This window comes from Colias philodice, chromosome 16 (genome assembly GCF_061535455.1).
Source record: "Colias philodice isolate Cphi_HAF_F1 chromosome 16, ilColPhil1 Martin Lab GWU primary, whole genome shotgun sequence".
Taxonomy (NCBI): domain Eukaryota; kingdom Metazoa; phylum Arthropoda; class Insecta; order Lepidoptera; family Pieridae; genus Colias; species Colias philodice.
Window position 1 is genome coordinate 3,485,236 of NC_143101.1, and position 18,295 is coordinate 3,503,530.

Genomic DNA, 18,295 nt, shown 5'->3' on the forward strand with positions numbered 1-18,295 from the left:
ATAGCATAATAATTAAAATTATATCAGAGAAATTAACGACAAGAAATATATTTTCACATTTTAATAATTTTTTGATTATTTATTTAACTTAAGCTTTTAAGTTAATAAAACATACATAATTATTAAACATTAATTTTATTCAAAAATTACTAAGAACCTAAATGGCTATCAAACGAACCAATTAATTGAAATAGAAACTTGCGAAGGTTTGGATAATTTACAAAGCATGTTTAACAATTATATTTCGTCTGTGTAATAATGTAACATTTTTCCATGTTTCAATTGAAATGAGAATAAACGTTCACAATGAAATAAATGTCTCGGATTATGTTATTTACGATTGATTTGAGAAAGTATTTTGTTAACTTGTTAGTGATTCCATTTAGCTTAAATATTTTATGTTGTATTTATTTCTGACCCCATGGATAACTACTGAATTTTTGTTAAATATTAAAATGGAATAAACGATTTTTATGTTTTAGAATTGGTTATAAATTTATTGTTCAGTAAATAAATATCATTAGCTAGGTTAATGTATCTGCAGAAGTAGAAAAATAATTACATTTATTTTATAAATAGGCAATAACATCTGTCGATACTGGCAATGAATTTCAAACTAAAAAGGAAACAATAAATTTGAATGAACGTAGTTTTGCATTGAAAATTCTTATTTATAGAATTCATGTGCAGTAGCCTGATGTAGCCGTTTTTTATCTCGCTTATATCAAAGCTTTAGCTTTAGGTTAGGTTTATATGAAACTAGCTTTCCGCCCGCGGCTTCACTCGCGTTTTCAAAGAAAAACCCGCATAGAAAGAATAATTCAAACAAAATATAAAAAATAATATACCTAGTTAAAAACTTTTTTTTACTGTATTCTGTAACAGATACAAAATATACGCACACGGCCTTTATACAGAAGCATATTAATGATTATTTTTCCGACCCAAATATCGACCAATAGAATTGCACCATTTGACGTCACGTGGTACAACCTACATGGTATTATACTGATAATTTTTTGAAAATTTTCTCTGGTCGTTGACGTCAAACTGACAGGTTCAATCATGGTTCAATTCAATTGTGAAATTATTGGCCGACATTTGGGACGGAAAAATAATCTCCCGAATACCACACGAGCTTCAAAATTATCTGGCATTTCCCTCAAGGTTCCCTGCAAACAAATAAAGTCGTCAAGTTTTTCAGGAAAAATCATTTTTAACCTTGACTAAAAACTTGACTCCTTCATTTGTTTGCAACGAACCTATCGGAAAATACCCGTAATTGTGTAATTTTGAAGCTCTTGTGGTATTATAAGTGAAAATCATCTATTTCAGCATGAAGGTCTTCCTATCGCTCTTGATTCTCTCAGTGACTGCGATAGTCGCGCAAAGGTACACTGACAAATATGACGGCATCAATATTGATGAGATATTGTCCAACAAGAAGGTCCTATCGTCGTACATCAGCTGTTTATTGGATAAAGGAAGGTGCTCAGTTAATGGGAAGGAGTTAAAATGTATGTATCTTTGTACTTATAAAAATAACTTAATATAAGGCATTAGTAGCTTACTCTCTATAACTATGAGTAGGTTGTAATAATTTTGATATCAGGTTATATTAGTAGGTATGTTATACCATTTCCAAAGTGCTTCTAGAAGTCTAATTTAATAAATAAATGAATGTTTGAATCTATTATTACTATTTTCCTAATATAGTAAATGCGAAAGTTTGTGAGGATTGTTATAAGTTTGTTACTCTATCACGACAAAACTACTGAATGGATTTGGATGAAACTTGACGGTAAAAAAAGTTATACATCAGAATAACACATAAGCTATTTTATAAAGAATAGAAAAAATTCGATCACGAGGCGGGACTCGAACCCGCATCCTTCGCGCCATTCCGGGGCGGATGCCTAACCAACTCAGCCACTCGTGACCCGCCAGAGCAATCGAATTTATTCTATTCTTTCAGTTTTATGTGTCTGAAGGGACACACCGCGCGCCATCTATTGAGATGATTAACAACCATTTCAACCAATATGAAGCACTTTTCAGTGAATACAATATTGTAACGATGGAACACGACCTTTGTTGTTGAAATTATATTTTTGGTTTTATGGCATTCAAATGCTTTATAAATATAAATTTATAAAGAATAGAAAAAATTCGATCACGAGGCGGGACTCGAACCCGCATCCTTCGCGCCATTCCGGGGCGGATGCCTAACCAACTCAGCCACTCGTGACCCGCCAGAGCAATCGAATTTATTTTATTCTTTCAGTTTTATGTGTCTGAAGGGACACACCGCGCGCCATCTATTGAGATGATTAACAACCATTTCAACCAATATGAAGCACTTTTCAGTGAATACAATATTGTAACGATGGAACACGACCTTTGTTGTTGAAATTATATTTTTGGTTTTATGGCATTCAAATGCTTTATAAATATAAATTTATAAAGAATAGAAAAAATTCGATCACGAGGCGGGACTCGAACCCGCATCCTTCGCGCCATTCCGGGGCGGATGCCTAACCAACTCAGCCACTCGTGACCCGCCAGAGCAATCGAATTTATTCTATTCTTTCAGTTTTATGTGTCTGAAGGGACACACCGCGCGCCATCTATTGAGATGATTAACAACCATTTCAACCAATATGAAGCACTTTTCAGTGAATACAATATTGTAACGATGGAACACGACCTTTGTTGTTGAAATTATATTTTTGGTTTTATGGCATTCAAATGCTTTATAAATATAAATTTAGAGTCCCGCCTAAATTCGATCACGAGTCCCGCCTCGTGATCGAATTTTTTCTATTCTTTATAAATTTATATTTATAAAGCATTTGAATGCCATAAAACCAAAAATATAATTTCAACACATAAGCTATTAAAATACTTGATGCATATGTAAATGAAGCCGCGCGGCACAGCTAGTGTTTCATAAGTGTACATAAGGTATGTAGAGGCAAGATAGAGCAACAAAATTCTCCTACACTTATTGCCTAGCATCTTAATATTTTTTATAACGGAGACATATTGCTTGCTATGTGGAATTTCTCATTAGCAATCCTGAGTTTGGAATTGTGCCCGGGTTATAACATATGGCTCCCTCTATTAGACTTTATAGTGCTTAGAGAATACGCCTTGGAGAATAACCAGTATTTGACTTATTGTTATAGGTACCTGTTATAGAAACTCCTGTTCAAATGTCTTTTCAACCAATTTCCATCTTGACCATATTATGTTATCAAATTTTACACTGTCTATGTATAGTATACGAAATTAATTTGAGAACTCAAGAAATATTTAGGTTCCTACCTATTGCACGCCTCATAAGCGAAGCGTTGAGGTGGGTACTACTGTCACTTCGCGCAAAACATCTGATTTTTCAAACTTAAAATGTCTTTATGTATCATACATTGCACTTGTAAGATAATACATACACATACATATTAAGAAAAAACACTATTTTTAACGTTCATGATATTTTTGATGTCATTTTTGTTATTTAAACTAGTTAAAAAACAGTTTAAAAAAGTTCTGTCTTGGACGTCCGTGTGTCTGTATGTGCGGATCCTTTTTCTTGTTAACACGATAGCGACCGAAATACTTTACTAATCGAGTCTTTTTTTTTTCTTACGCTTGAGTATGCTCAGGAATAGAACCCTTTCATTTTTCAGGGTCTGATTCGATGTGGTTTAATTGTTATTAAATAAACAAAAATAATAATTAATAAATATTTATTAAAAAAAATTATGAGGCGTGCACTTTTGGATTTTCCAAATTTTTCTCTAATATTCCACAAATATTTAGGACCCTATTTATTCCTCTAACATTTCACACGACTCCAAGTCTACTATCACCAATATTTTATACCTACATTTGCAATTTTCTATATTTTCAGCTCACATAGCAGACGCGTTACAGACTGGCTGTAGCAAATGTACGGAACAACAAAAGCTGGGGTCCCGCAAAGTCATCCGACACATGATCAAATACGAGAAACAAGCCTGGGCCAGTCTGCAAAAGAAATATGATCCCGCTGGAAAATACGCGAAGAAGTATGAACGTGAGCTTAAAGGGATACAATAGCTGATGTCCTGGTTACATTAGAATACAAGGGTACGAATCTCGAAGTGTAGTCTCTTTATTTTATTGACTCTCTTGAACTTTGTTTGATAAATAGAACATTCTGTAATAACTTGAATATGTAGCTTTAAATATCGACTGTAGATTTTTGTGTTCGAAACATGGATATTGAGTCCTTTGAAACTATTCCCACATAAATAGTTATAGGTATTAACTGTGGTATTAGATTAGTTTTTACACGCTTTATATTAGCTTCACCTGTATGTTTGTAACCGACTGTATGTTTGTAACCGACTTCTTTGGGCGCGATTTTGACCCACTTTAAACGGCCAGATTTCGTTCAAACTTTGTAGATTTATTGAGGACCGATGACAATACAATAATTTGATAAAATTTTCTATTTTTTAGTTCGGTTTTCTATGAAAAGCGTGTTTTTTTAGTTTTTTTAAACTACATATTTTAATAATTATACTCTGTTATGTTTGCACGTTAGTAAATGTTTTGTTGAATTATAAAATGGCACATAAATCAATATTTTATTTCCTCCATACATCAATTCTATATTATTCGAATTAAAGGGACCCTTGCTAGGTTTCTATAAAATATTAGTACTTTTAGATATTTTTCTTTCGACTACTGCAGACAATCAATGCCGTATGGTTGCCTTATGAATGTGTCTAGACGATATGTAATAAATATAATATACTGTAATACTTTGGTCGTTGTAGATGGGTTGAACAAGTATATCTTAGATTCCTATATAAAAATAAAAACAAATATACTAAAACCGTAATGAAGTTTTAAAGTGCATACATAGACACACAGCGACAACGACTTTGTATTATAATATGTAGTGATATGTAACAGTATATGTCTCGGATATCATTTGAAATCTATAACGCATTCTATTTCCTCAAGGATATAATAGAAATTTTCTATTTCCATTCCTCGAATTGAAATCTAATCCTATTTTAATATTTGTGCATAGAAATATTGAGAATATTTCATCTTGTAAGATGATCAGCCAATCCAGACAGACCTAATAAACATGACATTTTGATCAATTTTTAGGTAATCAGAATTTTCCATACATGTTAAAGATATTAAGTAGTTCTGAATCTTCGGAATATTTTGTCTAGACATATTATGTCTATATGTATCTCTCTTAGAGTAGTGTAGTTAGGTTTAAAGGCATTTTTTCTCATTAAAACATGTACACACTTTCACATTTGACAGTAGTGTAGTTGCAAAAAACAGTTCTCCGTAAATCCATTACTCTTTAGCCCAAATCAATACAAACAATAAGGATTAGCAAAGCAATTGGAGAAATCGAGAACAATTAACCGGCGACAGTTTAAACCGGTCGTTGACAGGTCATAAATTCAACCGTTAACGTCTACCCTACATTGTGAGGGCGTTCTAAAATTCGCTTAGCTTAATAGTTCAGATTTCCGGTTTTATTCGTGTTTGCGTTGAATTTTAAACAATTTCTGAACCGGTAAATATTACAGCATATTGTAATTTCTATAAATAATATAAAAAAATCTTGGCATATTAAATTAAGCTTTCAAAAACATTATTATAAGTACGTAAAGTTTAATAGGTACATAAACATTATAAAATTTTGTAAGTCCTGTCTAAAACTCATTAGCCCTATCGCACACATAACGCAAAAGATGTTATCGTTAAAATAAACTACACGACCTTCACAGCGGTGCGTACAAAGAGACAGCTTTTACTCCCGGAGTGCCATTCATTTGAAGAGTTTCGAAAGTTTAGACACGCCACATTAAACCAAATAAGAAAAAAAGAAGAGGAAGGAAGTTCGCTTATAATGTTACGTTTATAAAAATAAATATATCAGTTAATAACGATTATGTACATTAATGTATGTACACAAGATTACAAACGAAATTTATGCAAAATCTTTCATAAATTTTGATAGGCAAAATCGATTTTTATTCTGATGAGAAAATAAACAGATGGGCGATCTGATTAAGCATCAACTGACGCCTCATTAGTTGTTGAATGAGTTTATTGCAATAAGGCTTGTCTATAATATTTTTTGTACTGAAAATTTTTAAACAATAGAAAAACATCCTTCTTGAGGCGGGATTCGAACCTGTGTTGTTCTCTTTACTGTTACTTTATACTCCATAAAACCTAAATAATATTGGCAATCAAAATTTAAGTTGAAACTTAATTCCAAGCTTTTTTTTCGTTTTTAAAGCACTTCTGACATACAACATGTTTACGTATTCAGCGAACCTTAAAAACCCTGCCTAGAAAATATACAAAAGTGTAAATTATCAAATTAATTATAAAAAGCATTTCTATGTTAAAAAGCACGCGATTTCGTGGAGTTTATGTGGGTGTAACAGACTGTTTATCTTAATTAGGCTGCAAGGTGGCGTGCGGTTACTAAATTATTCACATTATATTTTATGTCGCTTTAAAATGTAATACGTATTTATTTGAGTTTAAAAATAATTTTTTTAATGACTTCTTTGTACAGTAATTTAATAAATCGCTTCAGTTTAGTGAAAATTTACCAATACAATGCTACGAATTTTGCGAATGAGAAATATGGATTAACAATTTTTTTTTATGAATTACCCTTTTTAAACTCAAGGGATTTGAACATAGAGCATCATAAATCATAAAAAAGAGATAATTATTTTCAACACTATTTTTCATTAAGGTTTTTATCTACCTTAACATTAAAAACGTAAGAAACCCCTATACATATTAAATTACTTGCTTTAGTAAGAAAATACCACTTACAAAATCTAATTCAGCTCTTTATTGTCAAAATAATTTATCCGTTGACAAAACGTGTGCCACCTTCATTATACGTAGCTCATAAAACTTGCGAAAACTACCCTCGTTTATGAATATTTCCTAACACATTACATCGACATTTTCGACTCTATTCTAACGGAATAAGGTTGAAATTCAAATGATTATAAGTGTGAAGGTATAAGCCACTAATAGAATGTAACTGCAATGAACCAAGAACACCTTGATGTTGTTTGACGGAAAAATGTTTACGAATTATGAAGCATAATAAGGCCTGTTTTGTGGATGTAGATTTCACTGCATGGAAACATGAATAGATGAATCACCTGAATTCTGACTTAATAGGTACTTAAATAATTTTCAAATCTTTAGGTACTTACTAAATTAATTTTCAAATCTTTACTTGAATTGCCAATTCAATATTTACTGTAACACAGTTTTGATGATTTTTTTGTGTGTACCTAAGCATCTACAAGCATTTTGTTGATTTTATCTTTGACTAGCGAGATTATATTATAGCCTATAGCCTTCCTCGATTATTGACCGAATCTAACACCGAAATAATTTTTCAAATCGGACCAGTAGTTCCTGAGATTAGCGCGTTCAAACAAATAAACAAACAAACTCTTCAGCTTTATAATATTAGTATAGATGAACATCAGCTATATTAACCGATATTTTGCTTGATACCTTTACATAATATAAAAAATTAGTTCACTTTGTGCTATTATTACAACACATAATTAATAAAATATATCTACTCTTTGTGACATACCTATAATTATTACCGAATATAATTGATTTTTTATAACACACGTGATACATGTCGTTTCATACCAAAATAGTATTCAATAACAAACTTAACTACAAATAAATCCGTATCATAATGAATGTGTTATATGAAAATAGCTATGAAATATGAAATAGCCTTTTATGCCGCAAGTGTCATATAAACAGCACATTATAATGATTTAAACGTTATTTTATCGCTTATCTTGAAATTTAGTACTAAAAACATTTTGTGGTGTGCAAAATGTGTTTGTAAAAAAACTAAGAAAGTATACTTTATGAATAAGTGACTAATCATGACGCCTTGAGTTTGTTTTTAAATATGAGAAAGTTTCATCAAAATCGTAGTTGATTAACGTTAGACATGCAGGTCAAAATGGTAAATACGATTAAAATACAATACATAGTATATTTTTATAATAACAATGTACTTACGAAATATGTTTAATTTATGTAAAACAAACTTATAAATAACCTCAAAATTAATTAATCGTTAAAAGCTACATCAGATAAAATTATAAAACATGTAATGTAAAATGCTTAATTGCAAAGTAAAATGCATTAAAACTCATGAATTTATGAACGCTATACGGCGCGGGTCAGCTTACACTGGTCAAGGTGAGTACAGTCGTTTAACTTTTTTAACGCGATTCTCTCGTTCCATATAATTAACGTCATACTGGGGCTTCACTGGAAAAGAGATTCTATTCTTTTAGCGAATTTTTGAACGCGGAGCTTTTTTTTACAGTTTAATGATGATTTCGCTGCGTGATACCCATCTTAAATGTGTTTTTTACATTCAATTAAGACGTATGGCAAATTGTAGCATATTTTGGGGGAGGCTTCACTGAATAGGATGGATGGTCCGTTAATGTTCAAAGGGAAGAAGGAGGAAAATGTTTCCTTTTATAGAGAATGCTTGTTACAACAATTCAATTTGCTATTTTTCAATACAAGTAGACGATAGTAGCCTAAACATAAGTGGGAAAAATCAAATTCTCTCATACAAAAGTCTTTACAAAGGTTTTTAATTCCCAAACAACAACCTATATCAACAAAATACAAAAGTTCATGTGAGTGTCAACCTTTATTGTTTCATGAAATCTCAATCGATTTCAATTTCGCACTAGCTTAACAAGATGGAAAAGCCATTAACTTTTTGTTTTGATCTATACAAAACTACAAGTAAACGGTAAAGCTGATTGGTTGATTTTATCAACGCATGTGCCATACCGTTTGGCTCATAATGTTGATTAGAATCTGGAAGGTTTAGATCAACGTAATTATGTTCGAAATTTCAATAGTACATCTAGAGATAATTTATGGTTTCCTCTACTTTTGCTTTTCGCCTAATATTATTTATTGTGTATATTTTTAAACTGAATGTGTATTTCCGGTACTTGATTAACCAGAGTTAATTACCAGAGATCCAAATAAACCAATCAAAATTAAGCAAAAGCTTCAATTTATTTCACCTGTAAAATAATAAATTTTAAATACTCCTTGGGAATAAGTATAACCCTTTATTCTTACCTTTTGTATTCCTGATTGAAGAACTGTTGAAATAAAACTCTTCAATAACGAATCTATAGATATATTGAATTACAAAGGAAACCTATTCAAGAGGTCTCGTAAAGGTCATTGAAAACTGTAATGAAACATTTCTAGAGATGTTGAGATTTATGAGGATATAATCTTTATTAATTTATTATTTACTGCCTGATTTTTTATTGCTTTATAGTTTACAACTATCAAAACATAGCTGAGCGTTACTTAGGTACATCGTTACGGCTACGCTACGGTACTTTTTCGACCAGTCAATCTTTCAATCTTTAATGATAGTATGGTAAAATATTATTTTCTTACAATGTAGATTTACTTTGTAAAACTTGTATGTCACCAAGAAGAATCGTTTACTTAAATAATACACCGTATTTATATTTTAACAAATAATTGAAACACCTGAACATGAATACTTCACATCAGGTTTAAAAGAGAATTTTTTCATTGACCTTTCTGTAATCACGCGACCAGTTTGGTTGATCCTTGCACCTGGTTCAAATACGATATTCTGAAAGAACTGTGAGCCGATGATAGTTCAAGTTACACTGGACGGTTCGGCACAAAGACTACGTCCCTTATTCGGTCAGTTCAATTAGTTTCAGTCAATGTTAGTACAGTTTTTTGGGAACAATTGTAGGTACAATGCACATAGTTAGGCTTAAATACAACTTTAAATACAATAGACTTATAATATTTGATCTCCAGATAAACTTACATAAAGCATTCATAATCCGATAGAAATTCCGATTTAGTTCTACTTTGTTTCTACTTGCGTTACTGTTAACTTTTTTTTTAATATTTCTCCTTCGATAATTTAATCACTACATCTTCAACTTATTACTTGATTGTTTATCCTGAGTTGGCAGAAGCAAATGCAAATATTACTGTGTACAACGATTCTTCCATTTCCCAAATAAAGAAAATTGTAGTCCGTGGTCAAAGCCTATAAAAAAAAGACGTGTGGCACTCGGGGACTGCCGCGGTAAAGCTATTGCATGCTATGCCTTCAAGCCACACCTCCGCGCCCGTCGGAGTGGGGAGCGTGAGGTTTTTCGTTACGCAATTTCTGGATTCGGGCCCCGCGCTCAAGGCCCGCGATAGAAGCTATGCAATAGCTTAAAAAATTAGAATGAAAAATATAGCGTTGACATAGAGACACTAGGTACATCTATTTGCGTGTACTAAACACCCATAGTTTTTCTAGACACGCAAAAAAGTGCTTACCCGTTAAAATTATAACTCAACAATTTATGCTAATGAGCCTCGGGAACAATATGTCGTGACATTTATTTTTTATACTCATAATAAATAATGAAAAGTGAAAAATTTAGGTCAGTAATGTTTCATAGATATTTAGGTTGACGGTTTATGAAGTTAACAGTTCACTTGTTATCACTTAATTACATTTTTATTACAATACAATGAGCGTGAGCTTTTTAAATTCATATTATAACTAGCTGTCAAAAAGTTATTCTGCCTTTCCCTTATCACTTTGAGGTAAGTATATATAAAGATGTTGTGACCTACTCGATATGAACACAAAATTTCATGAGAATCGGTTAAAAGCCGTTTCGGAAAAGTAACGACTTTTTTTTTGAATTTAACTTCACACACACGACACGAGAATTTTACATATTGGAATATTGTAGAAAATTGCGGCATAGTTTAGATACTGACTTGTTTGAAATCTTGGCACTAGTTGCACAGAGCGCTGAAGTAGTATTGCTTCTATACCTAAGAACCTTGTTGAAAGATGATAAGGATATTCTATTAAAACCTCGCTTCTGCATCTATGTTAACAATAAATATACATATAATCATATACATATAAAACCTGTTATAACAATGTTATATATGTATATGAATGGATGTTTGTTACGTTTTCGCGTGAAAACAGCTTATCGGATTTGTATGACATTTGATACAAAGATACATTGTAGTCTGGATGAGCACATAATCAGCTACTTAGAACAACATAACTGCCCAAAAACCAAATAAAAAATACTTACCTGCATACATATTAAAATTTTCCTTCATGAGTAGGTACCTATGCACATTACGTTACTAGGATGTCATATTGTTATCTACAGTGAAATTAGTGAAAAGCGAAGCCGATTTATTGAAACCTTACCATAGAACAGTACTTACATTTAATCATTTATTAGGTGAAAATTGTTCATTCAATATGAAACCCAATTGAATTAATATCATTACATGTTAACTGAACGAGATAATTCGCGGTTAACAGATATTACACATAAATGAATATCTAATATCTAATATGTATCTTAATACTATTTATTATAAAGGCGAAAGTTTGTATGGATGTATGGATGTATGGTTGTTTGTAACTCTTTCACGTAAAAACTACTGAACCGATTACAATGAAATTTAGCACACCTATAGAGGGTAACTTGGATTAACACATAGGATAGGTTTTATCCCGGAAATCCCACGGGAACGGGAACTATGCGGGTTTTCCTTTGAAAACGCGGGCGAAGCCGCGGGCGGAAATCTAGTAATAATATATATTAGGTACATTTCCGAAATTAGTCCTATAATCCGGATAATGTAATTGAGATTATATTAGATGTGTTTGTAAACAGATTTGGTAATGATCTACAATTAATTTGATTGAATTTCAGATGGTGTAATAGTTGCAATTACTGTAGAGTCCGTGTTAAATATATTGTTATAATATTGTTATTTTAATTTTTTCAAAATATATCCAGAATATTAAAGTCAACATCATACAATATACATTTAAAATGTTATTTTATCTTGTTAAATAAAATCAAAATTGTTACTTCTAAGAAATTCTTCTTAACATAATGTTCATATATAATTTTATTTACAAAATTAAATCTTTTAACGCGGAACAATATGTTTAAATACTGCTTTCTTTCCTTACTCCAGTAAGTAGTAATATAATCCCTATTAGTAAAAGTATTTTGTTACATTATGATGTTGAATAATATTCACTATTTTCATATTCTAAAACCTCTATAAATAACCCAAACATTTCTATATTTCTCGTAAACAAAGGCCACATGTAAACATCAATTTGTAACAGAACACACAACATTTATAATTCTCAAAACCGAGGCTTAAATCAAATAAATCTCATTAGTCTCCTGTCACAGGAAATCTCAAGTCGTTTCGAGGCAGAGATTAAATTTTAACGATAAATATTCATTAGAGATCTAATAACGGTTAGTACTTAAGTTTGAAATTCATTTGTTTAATTCCTAGTCAGTTTGGAGTTGAAAAGTTACTAAAAAACTGAATGATTTCTTTCTTTTTCGCCTTCTTTTTCGACTTTATAAGTTTTACTCAACGGCTTTATAAGCTTTGATAAAAATATATTATGTGCTAATCCAGATAATATTACCTATTCACGCTTTACTTTATCTAGATCCCATTTTGCAGTAAAAGTGTAAGAGTGTCTTTGTTAACATCAGAGAAACAACTACACCTAGTCTCTACATATTATGATTTAAAGACGTAAGTATATAAAAACTTAAAAAAATATTAAATTTCCGTCATGCGGGCGTATCTTACTATTCAACTACGAATATAAATGCTATTATCTATTACATATATAATATTAAAATCGACTAAAAAATCATTTACGAAATGCTAATGTCATTCCACGGACCACGACCCATTATTTCCTCAGGAATTTATTAAGGGATACAATAAATATTGTGGTACTTTTATAGCTACCAGTATTTGTAATAGGATATTTTATTATTCAGGCTTCAGAATTACCGTTATTTTATGCATGGGCACGTGATGAAACCTCTGGTCCCTACAGCCCTTAAATTTTTACATTATTGAAACTCCTTTTGTGATGCTAATTGCGTATTAAAAACGTTGATTTAAATTTTAATGACTCTTGCCACAAAAATATCATTTAGATGAATATACAATTACAGTTTAAATTCATTATTTATCCAACAATTTTAATTGTAAGGGAGAGTATTTTTTATACTTATCAAAACACCTAAATAATATACCTTAGATGATGAAGAATTTTTATGCTTTTTCAAAATGTTAACACAATATACAGTCTGATGTTACGTTGTACAACTCATTTTAATTTGTTCTTGTATTCATCATATGAATTTAGGTTTAATAAAATTATAGAATATAGCTTTTGTCCGTTGTTTTGATCGCCATATATAACCGCGAGGCACAAGTAGTAGGTATTTTCACAGATTAAGTATTAGTTACTACGTAACAGATGCGACAGTGATGTTTTCCATAGTTTCAGTTGGCCAGTTGTGGCGCTGCTGTAGCCTTATCAATTTTGACAGTAAAAAGTAGTGTTGCCTACCAGTTCGATATCTATATCTGACTATCGATACTTTAGTGAGGTGCCCATTGTATCGATAAAAATACTACGTACTAGCACAGACTAAGTACTAGATATTAAGTAAGCTCCAAGCGTTATTATTGCGAACAGGTATTAAAAATAAAACAGATTTCGTTTTCAATGTTTATTTATTTAATGCTCTTTTTCTTAATTTATTTGTTTTATATTTCATTAAAGCAATTTTATGGATTCCTGCCATTTTTTGCACATATCTCTCCTCTATAGCTCCCTTTAAAATTTTATTTATAATATTGCTCCAGTTATGGACATGAAGCCTAACAATATATGTTAAAAACATTTTTTTTAAACACATTTGTGTATTTTCTGACACCCTAATCAGGAAAACTCCAAATCTTGAATTTTTTCTCTTATATTTGCCCCAATTTTGTTTTGGATACAGTTATCGTTTAAATAATTATGTATTATACAACTTGCTTCCCTGTACAACACTAGAAGTTTGGAACTTGGATAAACTAAATTACTATTTTTTAAAATAGTAATTTAGTTACAATACTTCATTATTTCCATAGGCAGCAGCCTGTTTAAGATTTTGTGTGGTTGTTTTACCCAAACTATCAGCAGTTATTTTGGTTATTTGCTTCATAAATTTTCTTTTCTTTGGGCAATTTTTTTTCATAAAATCTGAAAACAAAATTTATGTTACAATTTATTTTGATGATTCATTGTGGTGGTGTGGTTAATAATAATAATTTTATCACTGAAAGAGATGTGAAAAGCACTTGTAATGTACATTATATTACTAATAATAAATTACCTTTACGCTTTTGTATGATACTCTTATTTTCATGAGTAGTTTTTTCTTCTAATGTGGGTTCAGTTATATTTCCTGAAAATAAAAGTTATTTTAGTATTTGTAGTGAGCCCATCCATACAAAGACAATTCCACAGTTCCTATTCAAATGTTGTAAGCCCCAGATTTAAACAATGGCAGTTTAACTGTGAGATTGATAAGTCACATACAATAAACATATCTAAGTAACCACAAACTTAAAGATAGTGCAAGTGCACACTATACATATTGTGTGATCCTACATGTGTTAGTATAAAATTTATGAACACCACATTTTTTAGCATCTGTCAACCTTAAAAAAAAACCTTTTTCTAAATCCCATGTCTCTTGCAATCTGCACTAATAAAATCAAAGTTAACCAGTAAATAAAACCAAATACTAACCTGCATCTTCACAAAGAGTATGAAATTCTATTTCTTTGCTTAAGGAACATGAAGTTTGGTCTGCCATATCTGTAAATCGGTAACAAAACAATTACTTTTAAATATAAAGTACCTACAAACATTACATACATATGAAACTTTGAATCTAATAACAGCTAATGGAATTCTCTTAAAAACAGCTTTAAAGTAAAATCTGAGAACATGAATAAAAAACTTACTAAAATTTACAAACATGGATTTATCAACCTATAAACTATCATAAATCACATACCTGTAGGTCTTTTCATAACAACTGGAATAGCTGGAATGCATGATGGATGTTCATGATAATCATCACCTAAAACCAAAGAACTTATATAAATCTATACTATATATTATACTAATATTATAAAGCTAAAGAATTTGTTTGTTTGTTTGAACACGCTAATCTCAGGAACTACTGGTCCAATTTGAAAAATTCTTTCGGTGTTAGATAGCCCATTCATCGAGGAAGATATAGGCTATATATCACCACGCTAAGACCAAAAGGAGCGGAGCCATGCGGGTGAAACCGTGGAGCACAGCTCGTAACTTATAAAATCCTATCCTGATTACTATATTATAATTTATGTTAAATATAATACCATATTATAGGATAGCTTAAATAAAAATTTGAGTGCATAATACATACCTGCCCTTCCAATGACCAACATATTATCTGTAATATTTTCATTCTCATCTGATTCCACTTTGTGATAATTGTGATCACTCAGAGCATTTTGTACTGTAACAAGTAAATACATATTATGTAACATTTAAAAATATAATTCAAACACAAATAGAAGGTATGTAAAGTATGTCAAAGTATTTGTTTGGAGCCATAAAACCTGTCTTACCAAATATCAGCTATTTACATAATTTTTAATCATGTTATTTATAGCTCCAGGTAGAACTCACCAGTTTCACTGGAAGACAGGGGCACGCCGTGCGCTATTTCGTCATCCGTAAATAGGCATGGGTATGAATGCCTAAGCCTCTTGCCTTCTTCATCGAACTGATATCTATCGAAGTGTTTCTCACAAACGCGTTTGTGTCGAAGTTGATCTTTCGACAATCCGATGAGGGAGGAATTAGTGGGCACCAGAAAGGACATCCACAGGTTCCTCAAATAATCATTCTGCGGAAAACAAAAAAGCCGATTCGTCGCATTGGTTGCGGTGCAACCACCGACACAGCACTTTAATAGTCCCATGGCAAATTTAGCACTTCTTTACAGTAGAACACTATAAAGACTAGTAGAAGGTATCGTATCAAAAAACTAAGGAGTAATTGGATATTTTGGATCTCAACTCAAGCAAAAAGCGAGACACAAAACACCAGTACACTCAACTCAGTTATTCGACTGATAATAAACCTGTCCACTTATTAGTTTTATTTCGCGCGTTATTAATAAAACGTAATACATAAGCAGCTGCGCGTTTAAGTCTATTATATTGTGAAAATCGAGAAAAAATAATTAAATTATAGACACAATGGTCGTTTCATTCAAATAAATGTCAATTGTCAATTGTCATAACATGGCTTCTCAAAATGGCGCCGTAGCCGGAAACAAGTAGAAAAAAAAAAAAAAAAGTACAGGAAGTAATGCAGCGCCACAACTAGCCATTTTGAAACTAGGCTGTCAGGGCCCTGGGTATTTTAGACAAGTTGTAGGTAAGTTTAGCCTTTACAATTAGTCGATAGTATGACATGCTCAAATAACTTCAACCAAATTCTAGAACAATGAAGTAAAACCGCATTAATCTAAATATATTTGAGTCCCTTTTCCCGTCCCCAGGTACTAAGTTATTGCTTATTGCTAACTTAGAAACAAGGACGCGTCTCAAGAGACCAAGTGGAAAACTTAAATGCATAGCGAAATGAACGATTGTGTTGTTACTAAAGTTTTAATTTAAATTCTTTGTGTTATTTGTTGGTGTATTTCAATAAACAGTTTAATTTTGGTTATTAAAAAAGAAAGTCCTTGTGTTTCTTTTGTGATTATATTATGAGGGTGCATAATATTATGTAGAGTCAACAATATAATTATTAAAGTGAAACTTTTATTACATCGTCTCAAACTTTTTGGTCTGTGTAGCGCATGTCGCGTGTATCGCGGCTGCTGAGTAGGTATACCTACTCGGCAGCCGACCGACACGCGACATGCGCTACACAAAGCAGTGTTCGGAACCGTTCGAACAGTTTCACTTTTACCGTGGTTTCATAAAACCACACAACATTTTTTTCTTTTTTTCATTGTAATACATAATTATAATGTATTATCTCTATCTCTAACTGTTAATAAGTATGTTCTTTATTCACGTGGCATGGAAGCAACCGCCTAATATAAAATTGTAATTTTCTGCTAAAGCTTTCATTGTTAGAAGATTTATATGTGCATTATTACATCATTATCCCTTTGTCTGAATCCTGAAATCCCTGTTAATAACGGCATAATTAAAAACGCTTCACAAAAACTAAGGCAATCCGTTCTAATTGACGTAAAATGAAAAAGACTCCGTTCTATGAAAGTCACGGACCACGGTATAGTCACGTATAGTTGAGTTCCGAGTTAGCTCTTTCATACCTGTTGAGCGAAGCCACTGAAATTTTAGCATAATTGACAGAACTATGTTACAGGAAGGGTAAAGCGCTTTAATTATATAACAAAGGCAGAATATTAAAGGTAATTGAGAATGTTTACCACAGCGATTGTATGGATATCAAATATTTGTCCTTTTATGGGTAAGTAAAAGTTTTGAGGATCAGAATCCTCACACATTTTTGTGAATTCAATTATGTTCAATTATGTTAAGAGTTATTATCAGTTATAAGTTATTTAACAAATAACGTGAAAACTTTATTGAAAGTAGGTACTTATAAAAAATAATAAATATATTTTTACTTTTCGAGAACAAGAAGTATCCAGTAATAGGATAGAAAGAAAAAAAGTACCTAAATAGAAATGATAGTTTAACATTATTTCAAAATACCGAAGTCGACTAACAAGCAATCTTCAGAATGTTTCGCAGGACCCCATTAAAAGTTATGTTTCAGTGTATAACTTGTTCACTGTAAGGATTTTTTAGATGATCTCTTTCATCCATTTGTCATTTATAATATTTAATGTTTTGTATAGCTTTAGTTACACAACCAAACTAGCTGTGCTCCGCGGTTTCACCCGCGTGGCTCCGCTCCTGTTGGTCTAAGCGTGATGATACACCTATAGCCTATAGCCTTCCTCGACGAATGGGCTATCTAACATTGAAAGAATTACTCAAATCAGAATCAGTTCCTGAGATTAACGCGTTTAAACAAACAAACAAATTCTTTAGCTTTATAATATTAATATAGATAAGTATCATAATTTCCAATGAAAGAAAAAAAAAATGTTGTGTGGTTTTATGAAACCACGGTAAAAGTGAAACTGTTCGAACGGTTCCGAACACTGCTTTG

The 18,295-nt window shown here is 31.6% G+C and overlaps 3 protein-coding genes across 6 annotated transcripts in view; 1 reads left to right on the top strand and 2 right to left on the bottom strand.

Annotated features, from left to right (window-relative positions):
• Trpm (transient receptor potential cation channel, subfamily M) overlaps positions 1-18,295 on the bottom strand; it is a 191,250-nt gene that overhangs the window by 102,539 nt on the left and 70,416 nt on the right. The gene's annotated exons all lie outside the window — the stretch shown is intronic.
• Positions 1,337-4,328, top strand: LOC149481547 (allergen Tha p 1-like). The gene is made up of 2 exons (XM_089704743.1): positions 1,337-1,517; positions 3,914-4,328. Exons 1-2 carry the CDS (start codon positions 1,337-1,339, stop codon positions 4,099-4,101), a joined length of 369 nt encoding a protein of 122 aa, XP_089560869.1. The 3' UTR covers positions 4,102-4,328.
• On the bottom strand, positions 13,737-16,480 carry LOC149481548 (uncharacterized). 2 transcript variants are annotated; one of them, XM_089704882.1, is made up of 6 exons: positions 15,758-16,480; positions 15,492-15,584; positions 15,093-15,158; positions 14,822-14,890; positions 14,403-14,474; positions 13,737-14,269 (listed from the first exon to the last, which is right to left on the bottom strand). In XM_089704882.1, the coding sequence occupies exons 1-6, from the start codon at positions 16,050-16,052 to the stop codon at positions 14,133-14,135; spliced, it is 732 nt and encodes a 243-aa protein (XP_089561008.1). In that variant the 5' UTR covers positions 16,053-16,480; the 3' UTR covers positions 13,737-14,132. The 2 variants fall into 2 exon arrangements, with proteins under 2 accessions (XP_089561008.1, XP_089561009.1); XM_089704883.1 differs by lacking the exon at positions 14,403-14,474 and having other exon boundaries at positions 15,758-16,479.